The 20,931-nt window shown below is 40.9% G+C and overlaps 1 protein-coding gene and 1 long non-coding RNA gene across 2 annotated transcripts in view; both read right to left on the reverse strand.

Annotated features, from left to right (window-relative positions):
* Positions 1-1,481: 1,481 nt before the first annotated feature.
* LOC144248152 (uncharacterized) lies at positions 1,482-5,067 on the reverse strand. The gene is made up of 2 exons (XR_013341537.1): positions 4,948-5,067; positions 1,482-1,824 (listed from the first exon to the last, which is right to left on the reverse strand). It is a non-coding gene; the product is annotated as an uncharacterized LOC144248152 (long non-coding RNA).
* A 4,166-nt stretch (positions 5,068-9,233) lies between these two features.
* The window catches only part of LOC110483345 (uncharacterized), a 29,678-nt gene continuing 17,980 nt past the window's right edge, over positions 9,234-20,931 (reverse strand). Inside the window, exons 11-20 of the mRNA XM_077789860.1 lie at positions 19,869-20,018; positions 18,895-19,043; positions 17,130-17,271; positions 16,911-17,048; positions 15,310-15,486; positions 11,749-11,904; positions 11,510-11,611; positions 9,675-9,777; positions 9,488-9,547; positions 9,234-9,410 (exon numbers count right to left, since the gene is read on the reverse strand). Coding sequence (XP_077645986.1) covers positions 9,271-9,410; positions 9,488-9,547; positions 9,675-9,777; positions 11,510-11,611; positions 11,749-11,904; positions 15,310-15,486; positions 16,911-17,048; positions 17,130-17,271; positions 18,895-19,043; positions 19,869-20,018 — 1,317 coding nt within the window. The 3' untranslated portion in view covers positions 9,234-9,270. The remainder of the gene's footprint in view (positions 9,411-9,487; positions 9,548-9,674; positions 9,778-11,509; positions 11,612-11,748; positions 11,905-15,309; positions 15,487-16,910; positions 17,049-17,129; positions 17,272-18,894; positions 19,044-19,868; positions 20,019-20,931) is intronic.

Below are 20,931 nucleotides of genomic sequence, written 5' to 3' on the forward strand. Positions count from 1 at the left end.
TGGGGGAAAAAAGGAATTTGGGGCTGGGGGTCATGAGGTTTTGAGGCAAAAAAAGGGAAATTTGGTGGGGAAAAACGCAATTTTGGGGGAAAAAGGGGAATTTGGGGCTGGGGGGCGGGAGGTTTTGGGGGAAAAAGGGGAATTTGGGGTGAAAAAAGGGGAATTTGGGGCTGGGGGCGCAGGAGGTTTTGGGGGGAAAAAGGGGAATTTGGGGTGAAAAAAGGGGAATTTGGGGCTGGGGGCGCAGGAGGTTTTGGGGGGTGGAATTTGGGGATATTTGGGGGGATATTGGGGAGATTTTGGGGGATTTTGGGGCGATTTGGGGACATTTTGGGGGGGATTTGGGGTGGGAGGGTCGCCGGATTTTGGGGGGAATTTGGGGAGGTTTGGGTGGGGGGGGGTCACGATTTGGGGAACACAAACACACACCCAAAATTCACCCAAATTCACCCAAAATACAGCCAAAATACCCAAAATAAACAGAAATAAACCCAAAATAAACATAAACACACCCACAATAAACACAAATACACACCCAAAATAAAAACCCAAAATTCACCCAAATACCCCAAAAATCCAAAATACACCCAAATTCCCAAAATAAACCCAAGATACACCCAAATAAACCCAAAATAAACACAAATACTCACCCAAATACCCAAAATATACACAAATACACCCAAAATTCACCCAAATACCCAAAATAGACCCAAATAAACCCAAAATTCACCCAAATACCCAAAATAAAGGCAAAACCACCCAAAATTCACCCAAATACCCAAAATACACACCCTTAATACACACAAATACACCCAAAATAAAAACCCAAAATTCACCCAAATACCCAAAATAATCCCAAAATACACCCAACTAAACCCAAAATTCACCCAAATACCCAAAATACACCCCAAAATTCTCCCAAATACACCCAAATAAACACAAAATAAACACAAAATAAACACAAATAACCCCAAAATTCACCCAAATACCCAAAATACACCAAAATACACACATATAAACCCAAAATACACCCAAATACCCCAAATAAACACGAATAAACCCAAATTTCACCCAAAATACACCCAAATACCCAAAATAATCCCGAAATACACCCAAATACACCCAAAATTCACCCAAATTCACCCAAACTTCACCCAAATTCACCCAAATTCACCCAAACACACCCAAAATTCACCCAAATTCACCCAAATTCACCCAAACACACCCAAAATTCACCCAAACACACCCAAATTCACCCAAACACACCCAAACTTCACCCAAATTCACCCAAAATTCACCCAAATTCACCCAAATTCACCCAAACACACCCAAAATTCACCCAAAATTCACCCAAAATTCACCCAAAATTCACCCAAACACACCCAAATTCACCCAAAATTCACCCAAATTCACCCAAAATTCACCCAAATACACCCAAAATTTACTCCCAGGCAGAGCAGAAATCAAGATCCATTCCCTAATTGATTTAATAAAACTTTTATTTAAATTTAAAAGCTAATATACATCTAATGAATATGTAAAATAGGTAATTCTAATATACTTAACGCTTATTAACGAAACACAATGTTTCTAATATATCTACGTTAATTACAGATATTGTTTATATCTATTATTTACTTATACAATTTCTATATCTAATTTTAAAACATATAAAATTTTGTTTAACTATATAAATTCTATATAAATTCTATATCTAATACAATTAATTATCATTTTTGTTAATTAGAAGAGGCTCGGAAAAATCTGGGGCTGGGCTCGGATCCAGGAATTTCGGGCTCCTCTCCAGGGATCCTTCTCGCTGGCCTGCAAAAATTCAGAATAATTCAGAATATTTCCAAATAATTCAGAATATTTCAGAATATTTCAGATATTTCAGAATATTTCAGATATTGCAAAATATTTCCGAATAATTCAGATATTTCAAAATAATTTAGAATATTTCAGGTATTTCAAAATATTTCAGATATTTCAGAGTATTTTGGAATATTTCAGAATATTTCAGAATAATTTAGAGTATTTCAGAATATTTCAGATATTTCAACATATTTCCGAATATTTCCAAATAATTCAGGATATTTCCAAATATTTCCGAATATTTCCGAATATTTCCAAATATTTCCAAAAATTTCCAAATATTTCCAAATATTTCCGCATATTTCCGAAAATTTCCAAATATTTCCGAATATTTCCGAATATTTCTGAATATTTCCGAAAATTTCCAAATATTTCCGAATATTTCCGAAAATTTCCAAATATTTCCGAATATTTCTGAATATTTCCGAATATTTCCGAATAATTCCGAATATTTCCGAATATTTCCGAATATTTCCGAAAATTTCCGAATATTTCCGAATATTTCCGAATAATTCCAAATATTTCCGAATATTTCCGAATAATTCCAAATATTTCCGAATATTTCCGAATATTTCCGAATATTTCCGAATATTTCCGAAAATTTCCGAATATTTCCAAATATTTCCAAATATTTCCGAAAATTTCCAAATATTTCCGAATATTTCCAAATATTTCCGAATATTTCCAAATATTTCCGAATATTTCCGAATATTTCCAAATATTTCCGAATATTTCCAAATATTTCTGATAATTTCCAAATATTTCCGAATATTTCCAAATATTTCCAAATATTTCTGAACAATTCCGAATATTTCCGAATAATTCTGAATATTTCCGAAAATTTCCAAATATTTCCGAATATTTCCAAATATTTCCGAAAATTTCCAAATATTTCCGAATAATTCGGAATATTTCCGAATATTTCTGAATATTTCCAAATATTTCCAAATATTTCCGAATATTTCTGAACAATTCTGAATATTTCCTAATAATTCCAAATATTTCCGAATAATTCGGAACATTTCCAAATATTTCCGAATATTTCCGAATAATTCCGAATATTTCCGAATATTTCCAAATATTTCCGAATAATTCCAAATATTTCCGAGTATTTCTGAATATTTCTGAAAATTTCCAAACATTTCCGAATATTTCCAAATATTTCTGAAAATTTCCAAATATTTCCGAATATTTCCGAATATTTCCGAATATTTCCGAATAATTCTGAATATTTCCGAATATTTCCGAATAATTCTGAATATTTCCGAATATTTCCGAATATTTCCGAATATTTCCGAATATTTCCAAGTATTTCCGTATATATCTGAATATTTCCGAATAATTCTGAATAATTCCGAATAATTCTGAATATTTCTGAATATTTCCGAAAATTTCCAAATATTTCCGAATAATTCTGAATATTTCCGAATATTTCCGAATATTTCTGAATAATTCTGAATATTTCCGAATATTTCCGAATATTTCCGAATATTTCCAAATAATTCCGAATATTTCCGAATAATTCTGAATATTTCCAAATATTTCCGAATATTTCAGAATATTTCTGAATATTTCCAAATATTTCTGATAATTTCCAAATATTTCCAAATATTTCCGAATATTTCCAAATATTTCAGAATATTTCAGAATATTTCCGAATATTTCCGAATATTTCCAAATATTTCCGAAAATTTCCAAATAATTCCGAATATTTCCGAACAATTCCAAATATTTCCGAATATTTCCAAATATTTCCGAATATTTCCGAATAATTCCAAATATTTCCGAATATTTCCAAATATTTCCAAATATTTCTGAATATTTCCAAATATTTCCAAATATTTCCAAATAATTCCGAATATTTCCGAATATTTCTGAATATTTCCGAAAATTTCCAAATATTTCCAAATATTTCCAAATATTTCCAAATATTTCCAAATATTTCTGAATATTTCCGAACAATTCCAAATATTTCCGAAAATTTCCGAAAATTTCCGAATATTTCCAAATATTTCCAAATATTTCTGAATATTTCCGAAAATTTCCAAATATTTCCGAATAATTCTGAATATTTCCGAATATTTCTGAATAATTCTGAATATTTCCTAATAATTCCAAATATTTCCGAATATTTCCAAATATTTCCAAATATTTCCAAATAATTCCGAATATTTCCAAATATTTCCGAATATTTCCGAAAATTTCCAAATATTTCCGAGTAATTCTGAATATTTCCGAATATTTCCGAAAATTTCCAAATATTTCCGAATATTTCTGAATATTTCCGAAAATTTCCAAATATTTCCGAATAATTCTGAATATTTCCAAAAATTTCCAAATATTTCCAAATAATTCCGAATATTTCCGAATAATTCTGAATATTTCAGAATATTTCCGAATATTTCCGAATATTTTCGAATATTTCTGAACAATTCCGAATATTTCTGAATAGTTCTGAATATTTCCGAATATTTCCAAATATTTCCAAATATTTCCGAAAATTTCCAAATATTTCCAAATAATTCCGAATATTTCCGAATATTTCCGAATAATTCTGAATATTTCAGAATATTTCAGAATATTTCCGAATATTTCCGAATATTTCCAAATATTTCCGAATATTTCCGAATATTTCCGAATATTTCCAAATATTTCCAAATATTTCCGAATATTTCCGAATATTTCCGAATATTTCCAAATATTTCCAAATATTTCCGAATATTTCCAAATATTTCCGAATATTTCCAAATATTTCTGAATATTTCCAAATATTTCTGATAATTTCCAAACATTTCCAAATATTTTCGAATATTTCTGAATATTTCCAAATATTTCTGATAATTTCCAAATATTTCCGAATATTTCCAAATATTTCCCAATATTTCCGAATATTTCCAAATATTTCCGAATATTTCCAAATATTTCAGAATATTTCCGAATATTTCCGAATATTTCCAAATATTTCCGAACAATTCCGAATATTTCCGAATATTTCCGAAAATTTCCAAATATTTCCAAATATTTCCGAATAATTCCGAATAATTCCGAATATTTCCGGACCCCCAAACCCACCTGGGGGCAAAGTCCCAGCAGCTCCTGCAGGGCTGGATCGGCTCTGGCCTCGCCTCCTTTTTTGACCATTTTGGCCCGTTTTGGCCCCGTTTTGGCCCGTTTTGGCCCCGTTTTGGCCCCGTTTTCAGCAGCCTGGGGGAGAAGCAGAAGGAAATCCAACAAAATTTAGGGAATTCTTAAAATATGAATGGAGCTGGACTGGAAAAATGCAAATTTAGCCAATACGGCCAAAGCGACGTTCTCAATTTAATTCAGATTATACACATTTAAATCTAGTTTAAAAATTGTAAACTATAAAGAAACTTTCTGTTTTTATTGCCTAAAAGATGGCAGTTTATATAAGTTCAACATAGTTAAAAAATTGTAAACTATAAATAAAATTTCTGTGTTTATTGCCTAAAAGATGGCAGTTTGTATAATTTCAACATAGTTAAAAAATTGTAAACTATAAATAAAATTTCTGTGTTTATTGCCTAAAAGATGGCAGTTTGTAAAATTTCAACATAGTTTAAAAATTGTAAACTATAAATAAAATTTTTTGTGTTTATTGCCTAAAAGATGGCAGTTTGTAGAATTTCAACATAGTTAAAAAATTGTAAACTATAAATAAACTTTTTGTGTTTATTGCCTAAAAGATGGCAGTTTGTATAATTTCAACATAGTTAAAAAATTGTAAACTATAAATAAACTTATTGTGTTTATTGCCTAAAAGATGGCAGTTTGTAGAATTTCAACATAGTTAAAAAATTGTAAACTATAAATAAAATTTCTGTGTTTATTGCCTAAAAGATGGCAGTTTATATAATTTCATTATAGTTAAAAAATTGTAAACTATAAATAAAATTTTTTGTGTTTATTGCCTAAAAGATGACAGTTTGTATAATTTCAACATAGTTAAAAAATTGTAAACTATAAATAAAATTTTTTGTGTTTATTGCCTAAAAGATGGCAGTTTATATAAGTTCAACATAGTTTACAAATTGTAAACTCTAAATAAATGTTCTTGTTTATTCTTTAAAAGTTGGTAATTTGTTTATAAATTGTAAACTACAAACAATAAATGTTCTGTTTATTGTCTAAAAAAAGGCAGTTTTTATATAACTTCAATGTAGTTTACAAATTGTAAACTATAAACAATAAATGTTTATTGTCTAAAAAAAGGCAGTTTATACAGACTTCAATATAATTTACAAGTTTGAAACTATAAAAAATATTCTCCATTTATCGTCTAAAGTTTACAAATTGTAAACTATAAACAATAAATATTTAATGTGTAAAAGATGGCAGTTTATTTACACTTCAATATAGTTTATTTACAAATTGTAAACTATAAAGAATAAATTTTATCTGTTTATTGTCTAAAAGATGGTAGTTTATATATGTTTAAATATAATTTACAAGTTGGAAACTATAAAAAATAAATGTTCTCCGTTTGTTGTCTAAAGTTTACAAATTGTAAACTATAAACAATAAATGTTTATTCTTTAAAAAAGGCAGTTTATTTACAGTTCAATATAGTTAAGAAGTTGGAAACTATAAAAAATAAATGTTCTCCGTTTATTGTCTAAAGTTTACAAATTGTAAACTATAAACAATAAATGTTCTCTGTTTATTGTCTAAAGGATGGTAGTTTATATACATTTTAATATAGTTTACAAATTTTAAACTATAAACAATAAATTTGCTCTGGTTTTTGTCTCAAAGATTGAAGTTAATATAAATTTCTGTATAGTTTACAAATTGTAAACTATAAATAATAAATGTTCTCTGTTTATTGTCTAAAGGATGGTAGTTTATATACATTTTAATATAGTTTACAAATTTTAAACTATAAACAATAAATTTGCTCTGGTTTTTGTCTCAAAGATTGAAGTTAATATAAATTTCTGTATAGTTTACAAATTGTAAACTATAAATAATAAATGTTCTCTGTTTATTGTCTAAAGGATGGTAGTTTATATACATTTTAATATAGTTTACAAATTTTAAACTATAAACAATAAATTTGCTCTGGTTTTTGTCTCAAAGATTGAAGTTAATATAAATTTCTGTATAGTTTACAAATTGTAAACTATAAACAATAAATGTTTATTGTCTAAGAGATGGCAATTTATAAGCACTACAATATAGTTTATTTACAAATTGTAAACTATAAACAATAAATATTCTGTTTATTGCCTAAAAAAAGGCAGTTTATATAACTTCAAAATAGTTTAGAAGTTGGAAACTATAAAAAATAAATGTTCTCTGTTTGTTGTCTAAAGTTTACAAATTGTAAACTATAAACAATAAATTTTCTCCGTTTATTGTCTAAAAAAAGGCAGTTTATATACATTTCTATATAGTTTACAAATCGTAACTTGTAACTGACTTTTTAAAAACCCAGAGCATCCTTTACCCACCTCATGATTCTCTGGATTTTGGGAATTCGCGTCCCCGGGCGCTCAGCAGCACAAAAAAATTCCCAATTTTTGGTGATTTTTTAGATATTTCAAATCCCAATTTTTGGTGGTTTTTTAGATATTTCAAATCCCAATTTTTGCTGATTTTTTAGAAGTTTAACTGGTCTGATCCACCAGGGAACGGATGGAGGGATCCCTCATTCCTGTTATTTTTTAAAACCCAGAGCATCCTTTGCCCACCTCATGATTCTCTGGGATTTTCGGAATTCGCGTCCCCGGGTGCTCAGCAGCACAACAAAAATCCCAATTTTTGGTGATTTTTTAGATATTTCAAATCCCAATTTTTGGTGATTTTTTAGAAGTTTAACTGGTCTGATCCACCAGGGAACAGATGGAGGGATCTAATTTTTAAAACCCAGAAAATCCTTTGCCCACCTCATGATTCTCTGGATTTTGGGAATTTGTGTCCCGGGCGCTCAGCAGCCAAGCCAGCGGAGGGAAAATCCCTATTTTTGGTAATTTTTTTAGATATTTCAAATCCCAATTTTTGCTGATTTTATAGATATTTCAGGATCAAACCAGTCTGATCCACCAGGGAACGGATGGAGGGATCCCTCATTCCTGTTATTTTTTAAAACCCAGAGCATCCTTTGCCCACCTCATGATTCTCTGGGATTTTCGGAATTCGCGTCCCCGGGCGCTCAGCAGCACAGCAAAAATCCCAATTTTTGGTGATTTTTTAGATATTTCAAATCCCAATTTTTGGTGGTTTTTTAGAAGTTTAAGTGGTCTGATCCACCAGGAAACGGATGGAGGGATCCTTCTCTCCTAATTTTTTAAAACCCAGAGCATCCTTTACCCACCTCATGATTCTCTGGATTTTGGGAATTTGTGTCCCTGGGCACTCAGCAGCCAAGCCAGCGGAGGGAAAATCCCAATTTTTGGTGATTTTTTTAGATATTTCAAATCCCAATTTTTGGTGATTTTTTAGATATTTCAGGATCAAACCAGTCTGATCCACCAGGGAACGGATGGAGGGATCCCTCATTCCTGTTGTTTTTTAAAACCCAGAGCATCCTTTGCCCACCTCATGATTCTTTGGGATTTTTGGGATTCACGTCCCCAGGTGCTCAGCAGCACAGCAAAAATCCCAATTTTTGGTGATTTTTTAGATATTTCAAATCCCAATTTTTGGTGGTTTTTTAGAAGTTTAAGTGGTCTGATCCACCAGGAAACGGATGGAGGGATCCTTCTCTCCTAATTTTTAAAAACCCAGAGCATCCTTTGCCCACCTCATGATTCTCTGGATTTCGGGAATTCGTGTCCCCGGGCGCTCAGCATCACAACAAAAATCCCAATTTTTGGTGATTTTTTAGATATTTCAAATCCCAAATTTGGTGGTTTTTTAGAAGTTTAAGTGGTCTGATCCACCAGGAAACGGATGGAGGGATCCTTCTCTCCTAATTTTTTAAAACCCAGAGCATCCTTTGCCCACCTCATAATTCTCTGGATTTTGGGAATTCGTGTCCCTGGGCGCTCAGCAGCCAAGTGAGTGCAGGGAAAATCCCTATTTTTGGTGATTTTTTAGATATTTCAAATCCCAATTTTTGCTGATTTTATAGATATTTCAGGATCAAACTGGTCTGATCCACCAGGGAACAGATGGAGGGATCTAATTTTTTAAAACCCAGCGCATCCTTTGCCCACCTCATGATTCTTTGGGATTTTCGGAATTCGCGTCCCCGGGCGCTCAGCAGCACAACAAAAATCCCAATTTTTGGTGATTTTTTAGAAGTTTAACTGGTCTGATCCACCAGGGAACAGATGGAGGGATCCTTCTCTCCTAATTTTTAAAAACCCAGAGCATCCTTTGCCCACCTCATGATTCTTTGGGATTTTCGGAATTCGCGTCCCCGGGCGCTCAGCAGCACCAGCAGCAGAGCGAGCGCAGGGAAAATCCCGATTTTTGGCGATCCTTCAGGGATGTCAGGATCAAGCCGGTCTGATCCGCCAGGGAACGGATGGAGGGGTTCCTCTCTCTTGCTTTCATCGTTTGGAGTCCTGCAGCAGCGAGAACATCTGGGTGAGGCCCCGCGCGCCCGTGGAGAACCCTCGGGTGTCCCGACAGCACCACTCACCCCCGAGGACGGCGGTCACGGCGTCCTCGTTCTGCTCCATCAGGCGCCGCGCGGCCAACCCTGGGCACAGAGCTCCGTCACCCCCTGCCCGAGCCCCTCGGCAGCCCGGGGGTGCCGCTGGGCAAGGTGGGCACCAAAACCAACCTCAGGGTTGCCCCGAGGTGGGTACGTGGGGATGGGGACTCACCAATGAACCTGAGAGCTGCTTCTCGTATGGGGGCCTGAGGGTTCAGGAGGTAAGGTTTGGTGTCCTGCAGGAACTGCTCGGCTCTGCCGCTGTCCTTGGCCAGCTGGAGGGGACAAAGGTGAGAGGGTTTCTCAGAGGCCACCAGCTGGTCCTTGGCCAGTTGGAGAGCACAAGCTGTGAACCTTCTCAGAGGCCACCAGCTGGTCCTTGGCCACCAGCTGGTCCTTGGCCAGCTCAAGAGGAGAAAGGTGAGAACCTTTCTCAGAGCCACCAGCTGGTCCTTGGCCAGCTCAAGAGGAGAAAGGTGTGAACCTTTCCCAGAGGACACCAGCTGGTCCTTGGCCAGCTGGAGAGGACAAAGGTGGGGCAATTCTCAGAAGCCACCAGCTGGTCCTTGGCCAGCTGGAGACACCACAGAGGTGTGAACCTTTCTCAGAGCCACCAGCTGGTCCTTGGCCACCAGCTGGTCCTTGGCCAGCTCAAGAGGAGAAAGGTGTGAACCTTTCTCAGAGGCCACCAGCTGGTCCTTGGCCAGCTGGAGATCACAAAGGTGTGGGCATTTCTCAGAAGCCTTGGCCAGCTGGAGACACCACAGAGGTGTGAACCTTTCTCAGAAGCCACCAGTTGGTCCTTGGCCAGCTCAAGAGACCACAAAAGTGTGGGCATTTTCTCAGAAGCCACCAGTTGGTCCTTGGCCAGCTGGAGAGCACAAAGCTGTGGACATTTCTCAGAGCCACCAGCTGGTCCTTGGCCAGCTGGAGAGCACAAAGCTGTGAACCTTCTCAGAGGCCACCAGCTGGTCCTTGGCCACCAGTTGGTCCTTGGCCAGCTCAAGAGGAGAAAGGTGAGAACCTTTCTCAGAGCCACCAGCTGGTCCTTGGTCAGCTGGAGATCACAAAGGTGAGAGGGTTTCTCAGAGGCCACCAGCTGGTCCTTGGTCAGCTGGAGATCACAAAGGTGAGAGGGTTTCTCAGAGGCCACCAGCTGGTCCTTGGCCAGTTGGAGATCACAAAGGTGTGGGCATTTCTCAGAGGCCACCAGTTGGTCCTTGGCCAGCTCAAGAGGAGAAAGGTGTGAACCTTTCCCAGAGGCCACCAGCTGGTCCTTGGCCAGTTGGAGAGGACAAAGGTGAGAGGGTTTCTCAGAGGCCACCAGCTGGTCCTTGGCCAGTTGGAGATCACAAGCTGTGAACCTTCTCAGAGGCCACCAGCTGGTCCTTGGCCAGCTGGAGACACCACAGAGGTGTGAACCTTTCTCAGAGCCACCAGCTGGTCCTTGGCCACCAGCTGGTCCTTGGCCAGCTGGAGAGGACAAAGCTGTGAACCTTCTGAGAGGCCACCAGCTGGTCCTTGGCCACCAGCTGGTCCTTGACCAGCTGGAGAGGACAAAGCTGTGAACCTTCTGAGAGGCCACCAGCTGGTCCTTGGCCACCAGTTGGTCCTTGGCCAGCTCAAGAGGAGAAAGGTGTGAACCTTTCCCAGAGGCCACCACCTGGTCCTTGGCCAGTTGGAGAGGACAAAGGTGAGAGGGTTTCTCAGAGGCCACCAGCTGGTTCTTGGCCAGCTGGAGACACCACAGAGCTGTGAACCTTTCTCAGAGCCACCAGCTAGTCCTTGGCCAGCTGGAGACACCACAGAGCTGTGAACCTCTCTCAGAAGCCACCATCTGGCCAGAGTAGCCCACCCTGCCGTCACCCCCGTGGCTCAGAACCCTCCCTTCACGCAGCTTGGAGGAACCTCCTGCTCTTGAGACCTGACCAAGGGTGCAGCTCCAGGCTTTGGACCATGAGGAGGTCCAGCTGAGGAGCTCACAACCCTCACCCAACCCATCCTCACCAAGCACTCGCCCATCATCCACGTCTGCTCCCTGTTCGCCAGCTGCTTCAGCTCCTCCCAGCCGAGGAGCTCTGCCACAGCCAGGACGGCGTTTTTGGAAGCCTGCGGGACAGAAGATGTGAGGTGGCACCAGGACCTCAAGGTGGTGGAAGGGGCACCAGGACCTCAAGGTGGTGGAAGGAGCACCAGGACCTCAAGGAGGTGGAAGGAGCCACAATCTGTGGGTCAGTGCTCGGTACCTTGGCCACGCTGGGCACCTGGTCGCTCATGTGAAGAACGAGCTGGACCAGGGCCTCCCATGAGTTTCTCCTCATGGCTCTCCTGTCCCTCCACGCCGTTTTGCCCAGGAGCTCTCCGAAGAGGGAGATGGAGCGCTCCCGCACGCAGGGTTCCTTCTGGTGGGGAGGAGGAAGGAGGAGAGTCACACACAGCAGCTCCCTGCCCGCGGCCAGGAGGGGCTGAGCTGGGGCTTCTCAGCCTTTTTGTGCCCTCACGTTTCCTTCCCTTTTCTCATCTTTCCTTCCCTTTTCCTTCTCACATTTCCCTCCCTTTTCCTTCTCATCTTTCCTTCCCTTTTCTCGTCTTTCCTTCCCTTTTCCTTCTTACATTTCCTTCCCTTTTCTCATCTTTCCTTCCCTTTACCTTCTCATCTTTCCTTCTCTTTTCCTTCCCTTTTCCTTCTCACATTTCCCACCCTTTTCCTTCTCACATTTCCTTCCCTTTTCTCGTCTTTCCTTCCCTTTTCCTTCTCACATTTCCCACCCTTTTCCTTCTCACATTTCCTTCCCTTTTCTCATCTTTCCTTCCCTTTACCTTCTCACGTTTCCTTCCCTTTTCCTTCTCACGTTTCCCTCCCTTTTCCTTCTCATCTTTCCTTCCCTTTTCTCATCTTTCCTTCCCTTTTCCTTCTCACATTTCCCACCCTTTTCCTTCTCATCTTTCCTTCCCTTTTCCTTCCCTTTTCCTTCTCACGTTTCCCTCCCTTTTCCTTCTTATCTTTCCTTCCCTTTTCTCGTCTTTCCTTCCCTTTTCCTTCTCACATTTCCCATCCTTTTCCTTCTCACATTTCCTTCCCTTTTCTCATCTTTCCTTCCCTTTTCCTTCTCTTTTCCTTCCCTTTTCCTTCTCACGTTTCCCACCCTTTTCCTTCTCATGTTTCCAACCCTTTTCCTTCTCACATTTCCTTCCCTTTTCCTATCTTTCCCTCCCTTTTCCTTCTCACTTTTCCCACCCTTTTCTTATCTTTCCTTCCCTTTTCCTTCTCATCTTTCCCTCCCTTTTCCTTCTCAAATTTCCTTCCCTTTTCCTTCTCATGTTTACTTCCCTTTTCTTATCTTTCCCACCCTTTTCCTTCACATGTTTCCCACCCTTTTCTCCCCTCACATTTCCAGCCCTCTTCCCCCTCGTTTCCCACTCTTTTCTCCCCTTACATTTCTCACCATTTTCTCCCCTCATGTTTCTCGCCATTTTCTCCTCTCGTGTTTCCCACCCTTTTCTCCCCTTGTGTTTCCCATCCTATTTCACTTCATGTTTCCTTCCCTTTTTCCCCTCACCTTTTAAGCCCTTTTCCCCCTCACCTTTCCCTCCCTTTTCTCCCCTCACATTTTGGACCATTTCCCCCTTCACCTTTCTTTCCCTTTTCTCCTCTCATCTTTCCCTCCCTTTTCTCCCCTCACGTTTCCCATCCTATTTCACTTCATGTTTCCTTCCCTTTTCCCCTCACGTTTCCCTCCCTTTTCTCCCCTCACATTTTGGACCATTTTTCCTCTCACATTTCCCACCATTTTCTCCCCTCACCTTTCTTTCCCTTTTACCCCCCTCATCTTTCCCTCCATTTTCCCCCCTCACATTTTGGGCCATTTTCCCCCCTCACCTTTCCCTCCTTTTTCTCCCCTCACATTTCCCACCTTTTTTTCCCCTCAAGTTTCTTGCCCTTTTCTCCCCTCACCTTTCCCTCTCTTTTCTCCCCTCACCTTTCCCTCCCTTTTCTCCCCTCACATTTTGGACCATTTTCCCTCTCACCTTTCTTTCCCTTTTCTCCTCTCACCTTTCCCTCCCTTTTCTCCCCTCACATTTCCCATCCTATTTCACTTCATGTTTCCTTCCCTTTTCCCCTCACGTTTCCCACCATTTTCTCCCCTCATGTTTCCCTCCCTTTCCTCTTCCCACATTTCTCACCATTTCCCCCCTCACCTTTCCCTCCTTTTCTCCCCTCATGTTTTGGACCATTTTTCCCCCTTCATGTTTCTCTCCCTTCCCTCCCCTCACATTTCTCAACCTTTTCCTCCCCTCACATTTCCCACCTTTTTTTCCCCTCATGTTTCTCACCATTTTCTCTCCTCACATTTCCCTCCTTTTCTCCCCTCACATTTTGGACCATTTTCCCTCTCACCTTTCCCACCATTTCCCCCTCACCTTTCCCTTCCTTTCCCCCCCCTCACCTTTCCCTCCCTTTTCCTCTTCTCACATTTTTCACCATTTCCCCCCCTCACCTTTCCTTCCCTTTTCTCTCCTCACATTTTGGACCATTTTCCCTCTCACATTTCTCACCATTTACTCCCCTCACCTTTCCCTTCCTTTCCCCCCCCACCTTTCCCTCCCTTTTCATCTTCTCACATTTCTCACCATTTTCCCCCCTCATGTTTCCCTCCTTTTCTCCCCTCACATTTTGGACCATTTTCCTCTCACCTTTCCCTCCATTTTCCCCCTCACCTTTCCCACCATTTCCCCCTCACCTTTCCCTTCTTTTCCCCCCTCACATTTTGGACCATTTTCCCTCTCACATTTCTCACCATTTTCTCCCCTCACCTTTCCCTCCCTTTTCCTCTTCTCACATTTTGGACCATTTTCCCCCTCACCTTTCCACCATTTCCTCCTCACCTTTCCCTTCCTTTTCCCCCCCTCACCTTTCCCTCCCTTTTCCTCTTCTCACATTTTTCACCATTTTCCCCCCTCACCTTTCCTTCCCTTTTCTCTCCTCACATTTTGGCCCATTTCCCCCTCACCTTTCCCTCCCTTTTCCTCTTCTCACATTTTGGACCATTTCCCCCTCACCTTTCCCTCCTTTTCTCCCCTCACATTTTGGACCATTTTCCCTCTCACATTTCTCACCATTTTCCCCCTCACCTTTCCCACCATTTCCCCCTCACCTTTCCCTCCCTTTTCCTCTTCTCACATTTTGAGCCATTTTCTCCCCTCACCTTTCCCTCCCTTTTCCTCTTCTCACATTTTGGACCATTTTCCCCCCTCACCTTTCCATCCCTTTTCTCCCCTCACATTTTGGACCATTTTCCCTCTCACATTTCTCACCATTTTCTCCCCTCACCTTTCCCTTCCTTTTCCCCCCCTCACCTTTCCCTCCCTTTTCCTCTTCTCACATTTTGAGCCATTTTCTCCCCTCACCTTTCCCTCCCTTTTCCTCTTCTCACATTTTGGACCATTTCCCCCTCACCTTTCCCTCCTTTTCTCCCCTCACATTTTGGACCATTTTCCCCTCTCACATTTCTCACCATTTTCCCCCTCACCTTTTCCACCATTTCCCCCTCACTTTTCCCTCCCTTTTCCTCTTCTCACATTTTGAGCCATTTTCTCCCCTCACCTTTCCCTCCCTTTTCCTCTTCTCACATTTTTCACCATTTTCCCCCCTCACCTTCCCCTCCTGTTCTCCCCTCACATTTTGGACCATTTTCCCTCTCACATTTCCCACCATTTTCTCCCCTCACATTTCCCTCCCTTTTTCTCTTCTCACCTTCCCCTCCTGTTGTCCCCTCACATTTTGGCCCATTTTGGTGCCACCTTACCGAATCAAACAGCCACCAGAGCCTCTGCACCACCTTCACCGCCACGCTGCTGGCCTCCTTCTTCTTCAGCTGCCCCAGCACGTTGTGGAAAGCGTCCAGGGCCATCACGGACACGTCCCAGGAAAGATACCCCAGGAATTTCACCATCTCGGGCAGGAGGCCCTTCATTTTTTTTGCCTGTTGAAAACGCAAAGATGAAAGATCAAACTCTACGATTCTAATAAAGATTTGTAGGGAATGTGTTTATTCACGGCGCTGGACGCACGTGGGGACTCATCACCCTTCAATGGACGCACGCACCCCTGAAAACTCCCAATCCTTTTTTATTTTATTTTTTTTTAATTAATTTATTTTAATTTCTATATTCATGTCTATATTATTATATTATATTTTAATTTCTATATTCATTCTATATTATACTAATTTCTATATTCATGTCGGGGTCATTGGCAAGACCCCAACAGTGTGAAAATCATTTTTTCCTAGTCCAGCCGCTGGAAGAAGAGGTCTGGAATGTGTGAAGCCGAGTTTTTAAAGTTATTTTTCCTTATCTATAATAGTTTCTGACATGCTGAGGTCCAGCTAGAACAAAACCCATGGCAGCCTCCCTCCTGCCCCAGGTGGCTCCCACATTAAATACCCAAAATTAAGTGTACCATGTTTATAATTCCCATACCAATACCTAAAATCTACGTTGGACAAATTGTGCCTATCCTAAACCAATAGAAAATTGTCACCATCACACCGAGACATGGAGGACAAGAAGAAGGAAGATGAAGCTAGGGCACACCCAGACTCCTCCATCTTGTACCCCTCAATTTCATTCTAAAAAATCCCAAAATTCTACTTTTTCCACCCTGTGTCAATTTCTTTTTTACATCATTCAAACCCCTTTTGCATGTAATTCCTCAGATAAGGTCGGCAGCCTCTCCCGTGGGCTAAAATTGAATCCGTGGGTGTTTTATTCTGTCTCACTGTGTACAAAATTCTCCATTCTGTGAGAATTTCCGGGCCTGGTCAGCTCCCAAAACAGCTGCCAGGCCACATCATGGCAGGCAGGGTGTTGGGAGCAGAGTGAAAATTTAACAGAGTAAAAAATCCATTTGGATTTAGGTGAAATGTGCCACTTGGAGCGTGCTAAATCTGCTGTTTAGTCTGGTAACTGCAGCACGAGCAAAACTACCCCAGCTAAGGAGAAAAAAATGCAAATTTCCACAGTAAAAAGATAAGAAAGTCTCCTCGGACCTTGAAACAGAGTGGGAAAAGGACCCACGAGTTGTTTCTGTACTTTCTGACAAAAACTGAGTACAAGTGTAACTAACTATGAGTGAAATCAGCAGAATGAATATGCATGAATTTATTATGAAATTCTATGCATACGGAAATTAGTAAGGGCAATAATATAATAAAAAAGGATGGGGAGTTTTCGGAGGTGTGCACGTCCATTGAAGGGCGATGAGTCCTCACCCAGCACTGTGAATAAACACAATCCCTACAAATCTTTATCAGAATGGTAAAATTGTAATTTTTCTCCACGTTTCATCCCCAAACCACCTCCTTCTGAAGCCTCAGAATCCCCGTGCCACATTCCCCCCGCTCACCGTCTCGGCGTTCTCCGAGAGCGTCTCCAGAGCCCTGAGCACCAGAGGGATCATTTCCATCTTCGGATTGCTGAGAAGGCTCAGATTTTGGTAGAGTGGACACACTTTGCTCGCCAGCACGTCGTCGAAGGTCAGCATCTGGGAGGAAAGAGCAGAGAGCTGGCAGGGCTCCCCTGGCGCAGCGGAGGGCAGAAGAATGTGAATTTTTTTTGGACTCACAGATAAGAAAGAGAGACAATTCTTCTGCTGCTGAGTGAAGACGTTGCTACGGCAGTCCAGGATGTGGACCTCCAGCTCCTTCAGGACCTTCTCCAGCGTCTGGCGCACGGAGAACATCACCTTCCACAGGTGGATTTGTTGGCTGCAAGGCAGGGCGATGTCAGCAGGGCTGTGGAAGGGGTTGGGGTGGGGAAGGGGGTGGGATGGAGACCCCGCTCCGGTGGGAATCCAGGGAGTCCCTCTGGGACCCTGGAAGAGGGTCAGGAACCCCCCTGGACAGAGCCCCGGGAGACACTGGGGTTGGAATCTGTGGTGTTGATGATTCCGAGATGGGAAAAAGTCTCTGTCAGCCCTGTTGCCGAAGAAGAAGTCATAATTCGTCTGTGCTGATTATTTTTGTTTATTTATAACGTGTTCTGCTGCCCTGCTGCAGCTCTGTCCTGCAGGGCAGCGTGTGGGGCTCTGCCCTCAGTGGGATGTTACAAATATTATATATTAAAAATTATGTGTGCTATATTTACAGTAATGTGTCAATGTAACATCCCTCAGTGGGAAGTTATAAACATTATATATTAAAAATTATGTGTGCTATATTTACAATAACGTGACAATGTAACATCCCTCAGTGGGATGTTACAACCATTATATATTAAAAATTACATGTGCTACATTTACAATAATGTTTCAATGTAACATCCCTCAGTGGGAAGTTACAACCATTATATATTAAAAATTACGTGTGCTATATTTACAATAACATGCCAATGTAACATCCCTCAGTGGGATGTTACAACCATTATATATTAAAAATTACGTGTGCTATATTTACAATAATGTGTCAATGTAACATCCCTCAGTGGGATGTTACAAACATTAAATACTAGAAATATAGCACAGGTAGTTTGTGGTGTATAATATTTGTAACATTATATACCATAAACTGGGGGCTGGGTTTAGGTTGGGACCCACTGTTCAAAGTAGGTGATAGATTTTGGCACGTTATTGTAAATATAGCACACGTAATTTTTAATATATAATGTTTGTAACATCCCACTGAGGGGTGTTACATTGTCACGTTATTGTAAATATAGCACACGTAATTTTTAATATATAATGGTTGTAACATCCCACTGAGGGGTGTTACATTGACACATAATTGTAAATATAGTACATATAATTTTTAATATATAATGTTTGTAACATCCCACTGAGGGGTGTTACATTGACACATTATGGTAAATATAGCACACGTAATTTTTAATATATAATGTTTGTAACATCCCACTGAGGGGTGTTACAATGACACGTTATTGTAAATATAGCACGTATAATTTTAAATATATACTGTTTATAACTTCCCACTGAGGGATGTTACATTGATACATTATTGTAAATATAGCACATATAATTTTTAATATATAATGTTTGTAACATCCCTCTGAGGGATGTTACATTGGCATGTTATTGTAAATATAGCACACATAATTTTTAATACATAATATTTGTAACATCCCACTGAGGGCAGAGCCCCACACGCTGCCCTGCAGGACGGACCTGCAGCAGGGCAGCAGAACACATTATAAATAAACAAAAATAATCAGCACAGATGAATTATGACTTCTTTGGCAACAGGGCTGACAGAGACTTTTTCCCATCTCAGAATCATCAACACCACAAATTCCGACACGCTCGTTTTTGGGTTTTTTGGGCAGCCAGAGAGTCTCGGGGTGGCTCTCCCCAGAAGGAATCTCCAGGTGGGCAGTACCTGAAATTCGGCGTGGCCTCCAGCGCCGCGGCGACGGCTTGCTCAGGGTTCATATTCACCAGGTGGAGAAGGAGGGAGTGGAAGCTGAAGGCGGTCATCGCGTTGCCGTCGTCATAAAAACTGAAGATGTGCCTCACCACCTTTGGCACCTGCGAGTGATAGAAAAAGGGTTTTAAAATCGTGGGGATTAAGGGTCAAAAGGAAAAATAAGCTTAGTAGGCCCTGGAAAAATAAACTAAGCACGTGGAGAACTCGTACTTGCTCGAACTGCACCGTGTAGCTGGTACGTGGTAATTGATATAATTGTTAGATGTGATGGTTGTTTAGTAATTAAATATAATTACTGTTAAATCATAAGAATAATCATGAGGAACTATGGTCAGTGACCTAAGAAAGATCACGAGAAACTCATGTCAATGTATACAATAGAACAACGTAAGTTTAATAATTAATATGTGAGTTGTGTAAGGATAGAATATAAAATACGTTCGGCTCGAAAGCCGTGTCGGAGTCAGATTTGGGGCTGTATCCCTGATTCCCAGAGATGATATGATATGATTATCCCAGATAATCATAGAAACACACATAATCACGGGATATGATTATCCCAGATAATCACAAGGAACACGGGTCAGGGTGGTGCAGCCACGTCTGGGGCTGCCCTGCCCATCAATCCTCAGTCAGGATTTAAAGAATGTGGTTAAACCATCTCAAAGCACCGCCAAAGAACAAAATTAATGTAAAATAAGCCACCACGCCAGGTGCAGATGGAGGAAAAAGGAAGGGGTTAATTATGAACAGAGGTTTGGAATCAGCACCGTGAAAAAAATGACACAAAATGTGGGAAAAGCACAGAGAAAACAACAGCAAGGTGAGGCAGATGGGGGTGAGATGCTCTGTGCCTCGGGGTGATTCAGGATTTGGGGTGGACGGAGGCAGGAGCCTGGCAGGGTTGAAGGACCAAAGCCACTTACATCCGTCAGCCACACCTCAGGGGATTCCATGACCTCCTCCAGGAACTCCATCGGGGGTTCATTGTTCTGGAAGGTGGCGTGTCCCAAGATCTCCAGGGCCGCAAGGACCACTTCCGTCCTCTCCGCCGGCCGGAGGTATCGCCCCAAAGCCTGCGGCAGGAAGGAACGGATTAAAGGCAGTGCCAGAAACCGTCATTTTCCCCTCACATTTCCCACCCTTTTCCTCTCACATTTCCTGTTCTTTTGTCCCTTTATTTTTCCCATCCTTTTCCCCTCTCACATTTCCCATCCTTTTCTCCCCTCACATTTCCCATCCTTTATCTCTCCTCACATTTCCCACCCTTTTCCCCACTCATGTTTCCCTCTCTTTTCCCCTCATGTTTTCCATCCTTTCCCCCCTCACATTTCCCATCCTTTCCCCCCTCACATTTCCTGCTCTTTCTCCCCTCACATTTTCCGTCCTATTGTCCCTTTATTTTTCCCATCATTTTCCCCCTCACATTTCCCGCTTTTTTCCCCCTCACATTTCCTCCTCTTTTTTCCCCTCACATTTTCCCATCCTTTTCCCCCTCAAATTTTCCATCCTTTTCCCCCTCACATTTTCCATCCCTTTCCTCCTCACATTTCCCGCTCTTTTCCCCCCTCACATTTCCCATCCTTTTCCCCACTTATGTTTCCCTCCCTTTTCCCCTCACGTTTTCCATCCTTTTTCCCCCCTCACATTTCCCATCCTTTTCCCTGTCACATTTCCTCTTTTCTCCCTCACATTTTCCCATCCTTTTCCCCCTCAAATTTTCCATCCTTTTCCCCCTCACATTTCCCATCCCTTTCCCCCTCACATTTCCCGCTCTTTTCCCCCCTCACATTTCCCATCCTTTTCCCCACTTATGTTTCCCTCCCTTTTCCCCTCACGTTTTCCATCCTTTTTCCCCCCTCACATTTCCCATCCTTTTCCCTGTCACATTTCCTCCTCTTTTCTCCCCTCACATTTCCCATTTTTCCCCCTCACATTTCCCATTCTTTTCCCCCTCACATTTCCCATTTTTCCCCCTCACATTTCCTC

Source organism: Lonchura striata, chromosome 38 (assembly GCF_046129695.1).
Source record: "Lonchura striata isolate bLonStr1 chromosome 38, bLonStr1.mat, whole genome shotgun sequence".
Lineage (NCBI taxonomy): Eukaryota > Metazoa > Chordata > Aves > Passeriformes > Estrildidae > Lonchura > Lonchura striata.